Genomic DNA, 13,804 nt, shown 5'->3' with positions numbered 1-13,804 from the left:
TCAGGCCACCCCAGTGAGATCCGGGAACCCCAGAGGAGCAGTGGGGCTCCAGAAACTGGGAGTCTTGTTTTATAATAATTCATTAGTGTTTTATTTTAATCTCATAAATACACGTTTTTGCTAAAATGTTCAAATGTGGGTGTGTGAAAAGAATCCAACCTCTCCCAACTCCCTCTCCCCAGGTGAGTGTCTGCCCCTTCCCAGACTTCTCTGAGCATAGTCAAACACAGACCCTTATTCATCACACACAGCGTTACACTACCCTCTCGGGAGCCCTGGACTTTCTCTCAGCCCCACATAGGGGTTCATCCCTGTCACCAGGAGCACAGCCACTCCGGCTGGTCCCAAGGTCCCAGATCTCCTATGACCAGCCCTTACCAGCACACGATAGGCCCACAATCGCAGATCCAGTTCTCAGCTCTGTGACCTTGAGCAGTCACATTCCCTCGTGCTCCTGGAGGCTGGTTTCCTCTTCCAAAAACCACACCTAAGCCCTCAGCCTGGGTGGCCAAGGATTGGATTAAGCATTGACTGTGGGAATTCCGTGTAAAATGTGCAATTCCGTGCAGGCCAGGACCAGGAAGGCAGCCGGCAAGGAGGCCCTGGCCCAGGGTCTGTCCGCCCTAGGCAGGGGTCTGGCTGCAGGCCTGAACCAAAGTGCTCATGGCCCCTCATTGCTCTCCTAGCAGAGAGGTGCCCAGGCAGGGAGGTGAGGTAGGGGTGGGGCCAGCGACAGCGCACGCATGCCTGTGTAGACACGTGCGTGAGTGGACATGTGCACGTGCAGACACACATACATACATGCAGCCTCATGCTTGGGTGGGTGTGTGCTCCTACCAGGAATGAGTGGGCACCTCAGCACAAGGTGCGTGCAGCCTCTACCAGAGCTTGGGAGACCAAAGCACAGGCCTATACAGTGTCTTGGAGGGTTCAGGTGTCTTTGTGTTTGTTTGCCAACATTTAAAAATCTGAAGAACATCACATCAAAATTAGGCTTTCCACTTCCCCTCGAGAATTCAGAGATGGGCCACAATGGGCCTCAGTTCCCACATGAAAGCCAGTCACTGCCACCACCAAACCAGGCAGGGCTTATTCCTCAGTTGGCTTTGGGCCCCCATTCTCTCTGCGTGCCCCCTGCCTGGCCCCCTGCCACATTTTGTCGGTGAGCCTGGGTGCCACTGCCGAGTGAATGCCAGGGGACCGCATGTAAGGACCAGACGTGCTGGGGTCAGTGCCCCGGCCTGCGCGTGGCCTGGTTACTGGGTGAGATACAGAGCCAGCTAGTGCCTCACCTGCCAACAGAGCTCCTCCTGAAACCTTGCTCTTCTCCCCGCCTCAGGGTCTCCCGGGCCTCAAGGGCGAGCAGGGAGACACGGTGGTGATCGACTACGATGGCAGGATCTTGGACGCCCTCAAGGTAGTGCTTCCAGAGAACCGGATGCCCTCTCTGTTCATTTCCTGAGGGAGTAAACCACTTTGTGCATTAATCCCACACTTCCTTACACATGGGACCAGGGACTGCTTAGCACAAAGACCCCAACTCCACCAGGTGCTGTGTTGGGACGAAACACGATGCTGAGAGACATGCTGGGAAAGTGGCTCATGTGGCCCAAGTTCCCCTGAGACCAGAGCAAAGAGGGAAACTCCCCACTCAGGGCAGGAGGCAGAGCATTTCCTGGTGTCTGGTCCCAGCAGGGCCTTCCTAGGAAACTCGGGCTGGAGGAGTAGGTCTTCTAGTGACCACCCAGGGGCCAGGGGGCAAGGAGAGCCGCAAAGCTGGCCCGAGAGCCTGGAAAGGTATGTGACCGCTGAGCCCCACCCAGTACCTGGCAAACTTGGGAACCCTCACCAGTGGAGAGAGAAGTTGGGTGCCAGAGAAGAGAGCTGGGGTTGGGGGAGGGGCAGTCGTCAGAGACCAGACTGGGCCTGACCCCACTTGAGCGTCAATTCCAGCTATTTCCCGCAGATCTCAGGGAAGTGCAAGCTGATGGTAAGGGTAGCCCACCCCTGGCCTGCATGGTGTGGTGTAGTGTGACATGGCCCTAGGCGCGCATGTGCATGGTATGCGCCAGGCCAGCTAGGAGCCACGCAGGAGAAGCTATATGAGTACAGGGAGGCAGGAAGTAAATGTGGGGTGCCAGATTGGGGTAATGACTCCATTGGTTCTTGAGCAGAAGGGTGAGGCTAGAAAAACATATTGGGGAAGGCTAGCTGGGGAATGGCGTGAAGGTGTATAAAAGTGGGAAAAGCCGGAAGCAGGGAGACCGCCAGAAAAGTAGGTGCCAGACGTGGGCCTAGAGGAGGGGGGTGCGTAGAGGAAGATAGTAGGACAAGGAACATCTCAACGGAGGCACCAACAAGAAGGTGGCAGGTTGATGGGAAAAGGTAGAAGGGTGAGGACTGGAGCTTGTGGGGCTGAAGGCCTGGGCAGGGGCTGCAGCCTTTGGGAGAGGACATGAGTTTGGGGCGTGATGATGAGCTATGGTGGGCAGCCAGCCTTCGGGAAGCCTAGGTCAGGCTTGGGAGTGGGGTCAGACCTAGAGACTGAAGACACCATCCCCTACCTTGAATGCCAACTTCAAGAGGCAACAGGGAGCCATTGCAGAATCTTGAGCAGGGCAGTGTTGTGAAGAAATCTGGATTTGAGGAGAACTAGCTCTGAGGGCAGAGGGATTCTGGGCCCTCTGTAGCAGTGGAGACTGATGCCTGGTGCCACCTCCCTGGACTCCCTCAGGCATGAGGCCTGGCCTGGCCGGGTGGGAAGCAGGCTGTATAAGGACATTTGACCTTGCTGCAGCCCAGACATGGAGAGGTGGAGAGGGTGGACCAGCAGTGAAGGGGAGGTCCTGCCTAAACACTTACTGGCTTGACTTTCACACACAGGGTCCTCCCGGGCCACCGGGACCACCAGGGATCCCTGGAGCCAAGGTCAGTGCACATGCAGCTGTGCGGCCCCCGAGCCCCAAGGCCCACATTCCCTCTCCCCTCTGCCATGCCCCCTCTGCTTTTCTCCTGGCATCCTGGCTTGGTTGCTGGGAGCTCAGAGAAAGGGGCCTGCTACTTCCTAACCAAGTGGGTGCCTTCTCTCCGGCCCCAGCTATACTACGCCCTGGGGAGCCCCATTCACACGTGGGAATTCATAAATCGGCCCCTTGTAACATCTTGAAGTCCTGTAGATGATGTGGCCGTTCCTGTAGTCCTGTAGATGATGTGGCCTGTACACATTGTTATACTCTGCCCACGTGGCTCAGGAGAAAGAGCCCAAGACTGAAATCAGTCAGGGTCTGGTCGCACCACCATCCTTGGGCTGTGTGGCCTGGAGGAAGTCATTTAACTCCATCCTCATTTTCTAAACCTATAACCTACCAGCCTATAGATTATAGCTCTGGGCTGCATCTGCCCGTAGGGCCTGAGGATGTGGAAGAGAGGGAGTGGCCAGCACCTGCCACCACACTGGACACCCAATGGGCCCCTTCCTGGAGGTCTAACTGCAGGGACTCAACCAGAAACAATGTGCTGGTCAGGGGAGGCAGGCCAGCCACAGATCCCTCTCGAGGGCCACGGGACATCGTAACCCCTCTTGCCGTCTGTTTCTGTCCAGGGTGAACTCGGATTGCCCGGTGCTCCTGGAATCGATGGAGAGAAGGTCTCTGAGCCATTCATTTCCTTAGTGATGCTGGTGCCAGGTGTCGTGGGGGGTGTGTGTGTGTGTGTGTGCATGTGCGTATTAGAAAGACCACAGAACAGAGGATGTCATCTGTGTGCGAATCCTTTGTTCTTGTGGTTTTGCCCTGTGGTCTCAGGCAAGCCGCTCACTTTCTGGCAGCCTCTACTCATCGGCAGGTGAGGATGGTAATAGGGCGGCTGAGAGGGTTAAATAACTCTGCATATGGAGAACAGAGCAGTGCCCAATGCCATGCAGCAAAGGGCCTTCAAACGTTAGCTAATGGCAATATTGTCATCATTAGTATTACTGTAAACACACGTGTGATCCTACATGGACACCACAGTGTCCATGGGTGTCACTGGCTGCCTGGTCCCACTTGCTCTACTCCCTCTGCCCCAGCCCACCCTGCACCCCTGCGTGCAGGGAGGCAGGTATGGGGTGCCCTCTCTCTGTCTCTTTCTAGGCCTCTCAGAACATTTGCCATCTGGGCTGGAGGCAGGGACCCACGAGGAGGAAGTGATGGTCTGGCCTGGGCTGACCAAAGCTCTGGGACATGTTGGAGTGGGGGAAGGGAGAATGCCTGCTAAGCCTCAATGACCCTTTGTTCTTGTGGCTTTCAGGGTCCCAAAGGACCAAAAGGAGATCCAGGAGAGGCTGGATCAACTGGACCCAAAGGGGAAGCAGGCGAGATGGGCCTGCCTGGCCTCCCGGTGAGTGGCTGGGTGGGCATGGGCCCACCCTACTCTCCCCATGTGGGCTCCAGAGGTGAATGTTTGCCTGCTGGCAGCTGGGGTCTGCAGTCTCAGTCCAACCAGGGCCCACGGGGCCTTTGGAGAGGAGCTCTGGCTCCCAACACTCACTGCTCTAACCCTCTGAACCCCCATTTCCTCACCTGCAGAAGGACCCACTGTCTCCTTCCCGAGGCCTGAGTAAGGGTGGAGGAAGGAGGCCCTGCCCGGTAGAATCAACTTGGCGGGTGGTCAGACTGCCACTCTGGCTGTCCAAGTCTGCATCCTGCTCCATCTCTTACTGATCGGACCCTGCACAAGCAACCTGAGCCCCCTGGGCCTTGGTTTCCCCACCTCTAAAATGGGGGTGATAATTTCCTACCCCCATATGGGAATGCAAAGATAGGGCTGAGAATGGTAGCTAGCACATAATAAATACCCACCGTCACCATCGTTGTCATTTTGGGTGTTGCTCTTGTGGCTGGCTTGGAAGAGCTGCCACCGAGTGCCACCACTTCACGTCCAAAGTCCATCCGTGAGACTCACTGAGCTAGAGACGTAGTGCTGGGGGTGAACCCATGTCTTCGCTTCTAGAGTCCCTGGTCGCCCCCACTTCCCGTCCCATAGGAAAACTAGAACACGTGCCACCGTCCCTGTGCTCTCTACATACCTGCTGATTTGGGGAAAACTATTTTAGGCTGCAAAGGCCAACCTGGCAAGTCACTGATGCCAGGATCCTATGGGACAGGGAAAGGAAAGTGCTGATCCCTGTGGGTGGTGGTTTTAGTAATGGACAGAAAGGGCTGAAGGCCACCCTGTCATGCAGGGTGCCCAAGGCCCCAAGGGGGAGAAGGGAGAGCCGGCATCTGACAACCTACAGGACAGCCTGGTAAGCAGGGGAGCCACTGAGGACCAGGGTCTCCCCACAACACCCACCCCAGGCTGGCTGGAGCCCTTGGCCTGACCAAACCCAGAGCAGTGGGGGAGGGGGAGGAGGAGCCTAAGGCTATGTCCTCCACCTGGTTCTCCATCTAAGAATCCAAAGGCCAGCCGCTGGACCCCCCACCAGGCAGCGCCCTCCTGCAGACAGGAGGCAGTGGCTCAGGGCCCATCACCCAGGAAGTACTTCTAATGTCCCATGAGCTCAAGTGTGGGTGGGTGAGGGATGACAGTGCAATGCATGACTCATCACCTCTGACCCCTTCCTAGGCCCAGATCATAGTGGAGCCAGGGCCCCCCGGCCCCCCTGGCCCCCCAGGCCCCATGGTAAGAATGTTCGGCTTGAAGCCACTGGGATATGAAAAAGGTGGTGGGCCCAGGCCCGGGAGCTGTGATCAGGGGAGGACAGGATTCCCAGAGGGAAGGGACACGTCAGGAAGGAGGGCAAAGCTGGGATCTGGGCTTGGAAGACCCCAGGGATTAGGGCCACAGGGGCCAGTGAGTGGCCTGCAGGCCATCATGGTCTCTAGAAGAGGGCCTGGCCTGACTTGCTCTCTCTTCTTCTCCCAGGGCCTTCAGGGAATCCAGGGTCCCAAGGTGAGTTCTGGGGCATGGGTGGAAACCCCCCTACTTGCTGCAGACTCATAGCCTGGACAGTTCCAGAAAGCCTTGCTAATGGGCAAAGTGAGGGCCCTGAGCTTGGCCTCAGACCAGCCCTGCATCCTTCCAGGGCCCAAACATTCTGAGTCCCCCAGAGCTGGTGCCCCCATGCCCACACTTGGTTCTCTGTTCTTTCCCCTTCTCCCTCTGCCCGGGGCCCCCCCTTCACTGCTTTCCCTCCCTACTGTGCCCCTCCCCTTTCTCTGTGCTTCCCTTTCCTTCTCCCTCTACCATGCCCCCCACATGTACACCTGTCTCTCAACGGCCTATAATGTGGGCATGAAGTCTTGGGTTTGGTGCTTATTACATAATGTCATGTCCTCTGCTCTTAAATTAAAACCTCGAGTGCAGCCTGCCCGTATGCCCTGCCCCAGGGGGCCACACAGATGGGGAGGCCAGCTGGCCTCACTGCTTGCCCACAGCTCATAGGCCAACTCAGGGACTCAGAGCTATGGACTCCCAGAGCCGAGGGGGCTGAGCATGTGACCAACCAGACGTGTTGCTTCGGATTCTGCTTTGTCTCAAGGCCTCCCTAGATCATGTATAGAAGAGGCAGATGCTGTCAGGAACGGAGTCCAAGACTGGGGTTCAGAAACTCGGCAGTCAGCCCTTGCTGGCTGTGCGGCTGGGCCCATTCCTGCCCCTCTCTGTGCCTCTCTTTGCTCATCTGTGAAATGGGTGTGACCGCAACCCCCTTCCATGATTACTGAGGGAGCCTGTGTGCGAGAAAAGGTAAAATGCTCACACCCACAGCTCATTCCGATTATTTGCATAGGAAGGAAGTTGGGGTCAGGCTTGTCAGAGCCTGGAGCCTCTCCCTCTGCCCTGCACATCCCAGCTCCCCACAGGTCCTGAGATTTTCTTTCTTTCCATCTGTCTGACCCCTTCCCCCTGACTGATGTCCCCCCACCCTTTGCTTCCAGGGCGTGGATGGAGCAAAGGGAGAGAAGGGAGAGTCAGGGGAGAGAGGCCCCAGCGGCCTGCCTGTGAGTGTCATGAGCCTCTTTTGTCCTTAAAGATGCTAATTCCTATAACCATCATGCCTCTTAACCCATTCCTTTTCCATGCAGGGGCCAGCTGGCCCACTGGGCCTTATTGGGCTGCCAGGAACCAAAGGAGAAAAGGTAACCACCGTCCTTTAATTCCCACCCCAACTATGACTGCACATTCATGATGTCACTCAGCCCTAGGGACTCAACCCCTGCAAGTCACTGCTCGCAGAGTTCAGGCTTGTGGACAATTCACAGGGTGGAACTTCGCAGCAGCTGTGTTCCCGGCACCCCCTTTCTAGTCCCCGCACATCTTTTCTTTGTCTCTCCTCAGGGCAGACCCGGGGAGCCAGGACTAGATGTAAGTATCTCACCATTCACTGTGATCAGGTCCCTCCAGTGTGTGGCTTCTGCCCCCATGCAGAATGTACAGTAACCTGATCTGGTTGGCTTGAGTGGGACCCCCTTCCCCAGGGCTGGGACAACAACTGCCTTGTTCACCTTGCATCCCTAGTGCCAAGCCCAATGCACAGCCCAAAGTAGGTGCTTTATGGGTGGGTGGGTAGGTGGGTAGGTGGGTGGACAGACGGACGGATGGACAGATGGATCGATGGATGGATAGACAGTTAATGGATGGCTGATTAATGAATGGATGCATGCATGATGGATGATGGATGGAAGAATGATAAATAAATAGATGCTGGATGGATGCTCGATGGATGGTGCATTGGAACAGAGGGTGGAAAGATTTGTGAGGAGGCTATTGCAATATCCTGGTAAGAGATGATGAGGCTGCAGCTAGGGCAGTATCGTGGGAAGGAGAGAAGTGGAAGTATTAGCCCAGTGTTGATTGGATCAAGTGTCAGTTGCAGGAGACAGAAAACACAATTTAAACTGGTTCAAACTGACTCATAAGTGAAAAATCCAAAGATACAGCGCATGGATCCAGGGCTAACGTGTGCCAACACAACCCAACCTCTGACCATCTCTTGTGTCTGAGTCTTCTGTGTGGGCATCATTCCAAGTACCACGTGGTGATGAGATGGAGCCAACGGCTCCAGACCTGCATCTCTGCAGGCCCAAATCCTGGAAACAGACTAGTTGCCTCACTCTTTACTTTTAGAAAATGTCTCATCAACTCTCATTGGCCCCAGTTGGGTCGATGCTGAAATATCATTTGGCCACAGAAAAGCAATGCCCCATCCGGCCAGGCTACATGCTTCGTCTCGGAACAGGGGTGGAGTCTGTGTATTGGGAGAAGGGCAGGGGGTCCCTAGGAAAATAAAGTAGCTATTACTAGGAAAATGGTGACCAGATACAGAGCTGGACAAAATGTCACCTTGAAGAGCAACTGCAGACAAAGAAGAAAAAGGCTCTAACCTGAGCTTCTGACTGAGAGAGCCGTACTCCACCAATGAGAAGGGTCAGGAGAAGGTGACATTTGAACCCAGGGAGGTAGTTGGGGTGGAGCTGAAGACTCCATGCCACCAGCAATGTGACCACAGCCTTCTGGGAGGCCTGGAGCTCAGAGTGTCATCTCAAAGCCACTCCCACCAGTTCTACCTAGAAGAGTCCTAGCCCCCACTCTACCAGGCCCAGCTGGAATGGGGAATCTGCTCAGAAGCCCTCGGTGACCTCACACTCCCTCCTTGGGACCCCATGGCATCTAGTTCACTCCTCTGTCACTGAGCATTGATCATCACATTGTACCCTATTGCCTGCCATGTTAGACTGTGAGGGGAGTGTCAAATTTGTACCCATCGGGGTTTTAATTTATGGAGATGACTGTGTGATGCCACAGAGAGGCCAATACCTTTGAAAGAATCATTTATTACTTATATTTCCGAAGAGAAAGGCATGCCACAACATGCAGAGCCACATGGGGAAGCACCAGGTTACTCGGGAGGAAGAAAGGAGCAGAGCTTTTATAAAATAAAAGCCTAGGCTGAGCTTTTATTGGGGTTTCCATGGGAACGGCAGGTAGGGCAGGGCAAACAGTTTTGGATTGGCCATTTTGAATCATTCCAGCAGGCCTCAGCTATAGGTGTGGTCTCAAGTTGCCTGCTGCCTGGCCTGGGACTATTTCCCCAGAATAATAGTCCCTGACATGTGAGAGATAAAGCAGGTGGCTGGGGGCTGGCTGGTTTGCATCTGAAAGGCCTCCTCCCAGCCCAGTCCTTGGCCATCTCTAAAAACTGGCTAGTTCTGAAAGGGATGGTCTCTCCCCAGCCCACAAGATTTTTAAGATGCCAAAACATCAGAAGACATAGAAAAGAAACAACATAATAAATACAAGAGAGAACACATCTGTTTCTCTGTCTTCAGCATCCAGCCCACAGCCCAGTTCCTAGTGGAAGCTTAGAGTGCTGGTTGGATGGATGGACAGTTGGACAAATGGATGGATGGGTGAATGGATATACAGGAGTTTGACCCAAGGGCAGAAAAGAGAGGTCACCAATTTCTTGGTCTGCTGAAGATGGGTTTCCTAGGTCTCTGTCCCCAGCCAAGCCTGGGCCAGTGCCGGCTGCATCTGACTGTGACAGAAGGCCCCTTCTAGCGGTCCTTCCTGGGGCTTCCATTCACAGATTCGGACAGTGTTCTGCTTTGGGGGAAGCGGTGCTGGTGTCCTGAATGCATGCTTTTCCCTAAACCAGCCTTGTACCCAGCATATGTGTCACCTAGGAGTTGGGGCTGGGCCAGAGGGAGAGAGCAGAGTTAGAGAGGACGGAGATGGACCGATAACAGGAGCAAACCCAAACCTTATTTTCTGGTTTAACTTTTAATCCTTTTGTCAGGGTTTCCCCGGACCTCGAGGAGAGAAAGGCGACCGGAGCGAACGTGGAGAAAAGGTGGGGCAGGCGGGGAGGAGACGGGGCAGGAGGAAAGAGGAAGGGAGAGGCAGAAAGGACGTGGGAGGCAAGAGGCAGGCAGAGAGGCAGGGTAGGCAGGTGGAGGCGGGGAGGCGGGTAGTAAGGCAGGGTGGCTGCAGGCCCCAAGCACATCTCTCAGAGATATTGGAGGTGTCCTGGGCATGGCACCCATGGCCATACCTTCATCTCCCTTTTTGTTCAGGGGGAACGCGGCATCCCCGGCCGGAAAGGAGTAAAGGGCCAGAAGGGTGAGCCGGGACCGCCAGGCCTGGACCAGCCATGTCCTGTGGTACGTGTCAGAGCAAGAGGGGTCCCCCAACCCAGGTCTTTGCCACCTCCTGCCAACATCTTCCCTGTTCTCAGAGTTTACCTACAAGCCAGAGGCCATGCTGGCCCTGCCCTGGAGTGCTCACACTGCCAGGGCCACCAACGTTGTCACTCTCGTCATAGAGGCTCCTCTTGCTCTGCGCTTCCATGGGTGCAGCTTGGGGTACCCACCGCCTTTATAAAGAGGGAGGCCCTGCCTGGACAGTCTGTTTGCTGGGATCACTGCCTCTCTTTACTTAGCTTTCTTGTCCACGGAGGAGGGGCGGACTTCCCTTACGTCTCTGGTGGCCCCACGTTGTCCCCCTGCCTCTCTTCCACATGTCCCAGACCCCTCAGTTCCCTGCTCCCTGCAGCCTTCTCCTTTCCTGCTCTGTCACCGCAGTCCATGAGGGACCCCCGACCCAGTGCCTGAAATAACCAAAATTCAGTTCCATTTTTCTAGCAAGCAGGGGATGTTACCTACCAAACGAGTGGGGCCCAGAAAAGACAGGGAAACAAAACAGCTGAGTTTCCACACTAAATGTGACCAGATAGTCATAGTTGCCACCCCTACCAGGGGCATGGGGAGATGGACTGCCAGCCATGTATGTGGCCACCTTCCAAAGGGCAGTCAGGGCCAGAGACCCCCAGATCCTCGAGTGAGCCACTTAGCCTTCATCCATACAATGGGGGTGTTTAATCCCCACCTCCAGCTGGTTATGAGAGGGCAATGGGAAAAAGACATGAAGAGCTGAGTGGCGAGCATATGCAAAAAGTGCCAGGGACAGCCAGGGACAACATGGCCCCGTAGATCCAGCCCCTGGGCCAAGACTTCCCTCCGAGTCATGAAGCCTTTGTCTTTGAAACAGGAAAACCCTAAATGCAGAAGCAAGCAAGGGGCACCGGGCTCCAGCGGCCTGGCGAGGGGAAGCGGGCCCTGCCCTGTGGTAGGCGGTCTGGCCTGCTGTGTGCTGTGCTGTGCTGGCATCTGCCCCTGCCCTTCTCACTCCTGCCTGCCTCCTCCCCACGCCCTGGGGGCCCAGCCTGTGCCCCTGCTAGATGCGTGCCGTGTTCCAGGGCTGCCCCCACGGGTCTGAGGCTCATGAATGGGCCTTGGAACAGAGTGAAATGTTTTTGCCCCAGGGTCCCCCAGGGTCCCCAGGCTGCCGGGCAGCCTCTGTCCCTCCCCAGTATCCCACCCTCCAGGCTGCCTGAGGAAACCCATACCCTGTGCCCTTGTTTCCACATGCTGAGTGGGCACGGCTGATGCTTCCAGACAACTCTGGCCCAGGTTCCACCCTGCCAGCCTCCTCCCACCCATCTGCCACTCAGATCCAGATGCAGGCACCAGGATGGGCCGCAGGGGGATCCCACTTCCTAAACTGTCCACACACTCTTGTCCAATTCCTGAAAGCTCTCAGGCCCCCAGGATGAGGGTGCAGAGCCGCTGTCACGGCCACCAGGCTGAAAGCCATGCCGCCCCTTCAGAACCAGTCCGGCCCACCTAACCAGCAGATGTCCCGCATGAGCCCAGCAGTCCAGTGTCCTCCTGGTTCTGCCCACTGCACGGATGTCCTGACAAAGCCCTGTGGAGGCGTCCCCAGGACCAGTGCACTAAGGAGCGGTCATGTCCTGTGACCAGGCTGCCCAGGGGACGGAGCAGGCACTCGAGTCCTGCTTCAGTGGGTCCAGCAGCCTCCTGCGGCCGCTCCCTGGGCTGCAGCTCCCTACATGCGAGGCAAGGTGTGCAGGGGTAGAGAGCTGACCAGACCCTGCTCCCATCACTGAAAACCTTTTCCTTTTCAGGGCCCCGACGGGCTGCCTGTGCCTGGCTGCTGGCATAAGGTACTTTGCAGGAAGTATCAAGGATAGGCAGGGAGGAGTGGGGAGACATGGTGGCAGGCGGCAGGGGGTGGGTGTTGGCTCAGCAGGCTGGTGTCTGCAGCTCCCCACACAGTGACTGAATAGCCTGGCTTCCCTGTCACAACCCTGATTTTGACTCCCCCATTATGTGGCCTGAGGCTTGGGGCCGTGGGCCCTGGGTGACGTGTGCAACCCACCCTGTTGATGGCACAGGACTCATTCAACCCCTGACCCAGCCAGTACGAAGCCATCAGGGCCCCCTGGGACTTTGTTCAAACTGACCCTCTGAGAGGGGGTGGAAGCCAGGAGCCTAGGAACAAGGGGCAGGGGTGTGCATGTTCCCGAGGAAGTGGGCAGGATGGGGAGGGGACCCCGGGGCCTCACAGCCCCTCCTCACTTTCAGTCTTTCCCTCCTGCTCCAGTGATCCCCAGTACACAGCTCACGACCTGTACAGATCCGTGTGGACATTTTTAATTTTTTGTAAAAACAAGACAGTAATATATTGATCTTTTTTTATGGGATGCACTGCCTGTGGCCTTTTAACCTTTGAGCATGTGCCCAGCCCATCAGCGTGTGAAGCTGGCAGGAACATGGCAGGCCGATCCAGGAATTGTGTACTTGAGGGGCACACACAGGACTTGGCTCTCCCACAAAGACGACAAAAATGAAGGTGCGTACCTGCCTCAGCCAAGGCTGCAAAGACACCGGGTTGGGCCTTCAGTCACCTAATCAGCCGAGAGGACTGGCTGCCCGGCTGCCTCCTGAAGAACCTGCCTCCTGAAGAACCAGAGCTCCCAGGGGCCCACCAGAGGCTCAGATGGCCATCGCAGCTTCTCCTGTCCTCCTCAGCCTCTGGACTCAGCCAGAGCCAGCTGCCCACCCCCTCAGGCCCTCCCAGACCCTGGGTTCACAGGGGCAGGACAAGACTCCCGCCCAGCCCCTCCAGCTGTGGAAAGCGCCCTGAGCAGGTCTAGCTGTCACCAAGTTCACTAGCCCTTGGGAGCCAACATGTATAAGAGCACACGTCCTCTGGCCAGGGATAGAGGCCAAGTACTGTGATCACTACCACGTGGACCCAGCTGCAGGGAGCTCTGTGGTCCCTGAGTGTGGCGGACAGCAGAGCCCAGGCTGGAGCGGCTGCTGCTTCCTGTGCATATCTCCACACCACCCAGAGCAGAGATGTGATGGGACTTTGCCAGCTTGAGGAGACGGGCCTCCAGCTCAGAGTTTGGGTCTCACTGGCCCCAAGTCTTCCTCCCAGGAGAACTCTGGTCAGCTTGCCTAAAGTCCTCCAGGTGAACTCTGCAGGTGAAGAGAACCTCAGGGCTTGTTCCCAGCTGGCCCGAGTGAGGGGCCTGCCACCTGAGCACCGAGGAGAAGATTCCCCACTGCTGACAAGGGTCCCCAGCCGCCAGCTCTGGCCCAGCTACTCACCTCCCCTCTCTGTGTAGATGGATATTGCTGCGTGTAATAAACCACGAATTTGTGTTTGGGTGTGCCTGTCCTTGCAGACTGCCCCTGGGGCACCTGTGGGTGAGGTTTCAGCCCGGCCACTGAAAAGTGGGGAGGGACAAGGGGACTCTTCCTGGGTCAGAGCCACCCCAGAAACCAGAGGAAGTAGTTCAGGGTCAGGCAAAGATAGGGTTCGGAGTTAGGAAGACACAGACCCAAGGCTCAGCCTTGCCACATACCAGCTGAGCCCTCTGGCCCATCAATCATGTCACTGAGCCACTGTGAGCTCCTCTGATAGAGTGACCAGTGGCTGCTGCATAGCAAAGCAC

The 13,804-nt window shown here is 56.3% G+C and overlaps 1 protein-coding gene across 1 annotated transcript in view; it reads left to right on the top strand.

Moving 5' to 3' along the window:
* COL23A1 (collagen type XXIII alpha 1 chain) overlaps positions 1 to 13,515 on the top strand; it is a 284,627-nt gene extending 271,112 nt beyond the window's left edge. The window contains 15 exon segments of the mRNA XM_025040611.1: positions 687 to 709; positions 1,340 to 1,417; positions 2,884 to 2,928; positions 3,602 to 3,646; positions 4,288 to 4,377; positions 5,222 to 5,284; positions 5,605 to 5,661; positions 5,905 to 5,931; positions 6,918 to 6,980; positions 7,065 to 7,118; positions 7,318 to 7,344; positions 9,779 to 9,832; positions 10,056 to 10,142; positions 11,966 to 12,004; positions 12,445 to 13,515. Coding sequence (XP_024896379.1) covers positions 687 to 709; positions 1,340 to 1,417; positions 2,884 to 2,928; positions 3,602 to 3,646; positions 4,288 to 4,377; positions 5,222 to 5,284; positions 5,605 to 5,661; positions 5,905 to 5,931; positions 6,918 to 6,980; positions 7,065 to 7,118; positions 7,318 to 7,344; positions 9,779 to 9,832; positions 10,056 to 10,142; positions 11,966 to 12,004; positions 12,445 to 12,447 — 755 coding nt within the window. The 3' untranslated portion in view covers positions 12,448 to 13,515.
* The last annotated feature ends 289 nt before the right edge of the window (positions 13,516 to 13,804 follow it).

Source organism: Pteropus alecto, unplaced genomic scaffold, assembly GCF_000325575.1.
Source record: "Pteropus alecto unplaced genomic scaffold, ASM32557v1 scaffold78, whole genome shotgun sequence".
Lineage (NCBI taxonomy): Eukaryota > Metazoa > Chordata > Mammalia > Chiroptera > Pteropodidae > Pteropus > Pteropus alecto.
The sequence above is the reverse complement of the archived record's forward strand: the minus strand, read 5'-3'. Positions and strand labels throughout refer to the sequence as shown.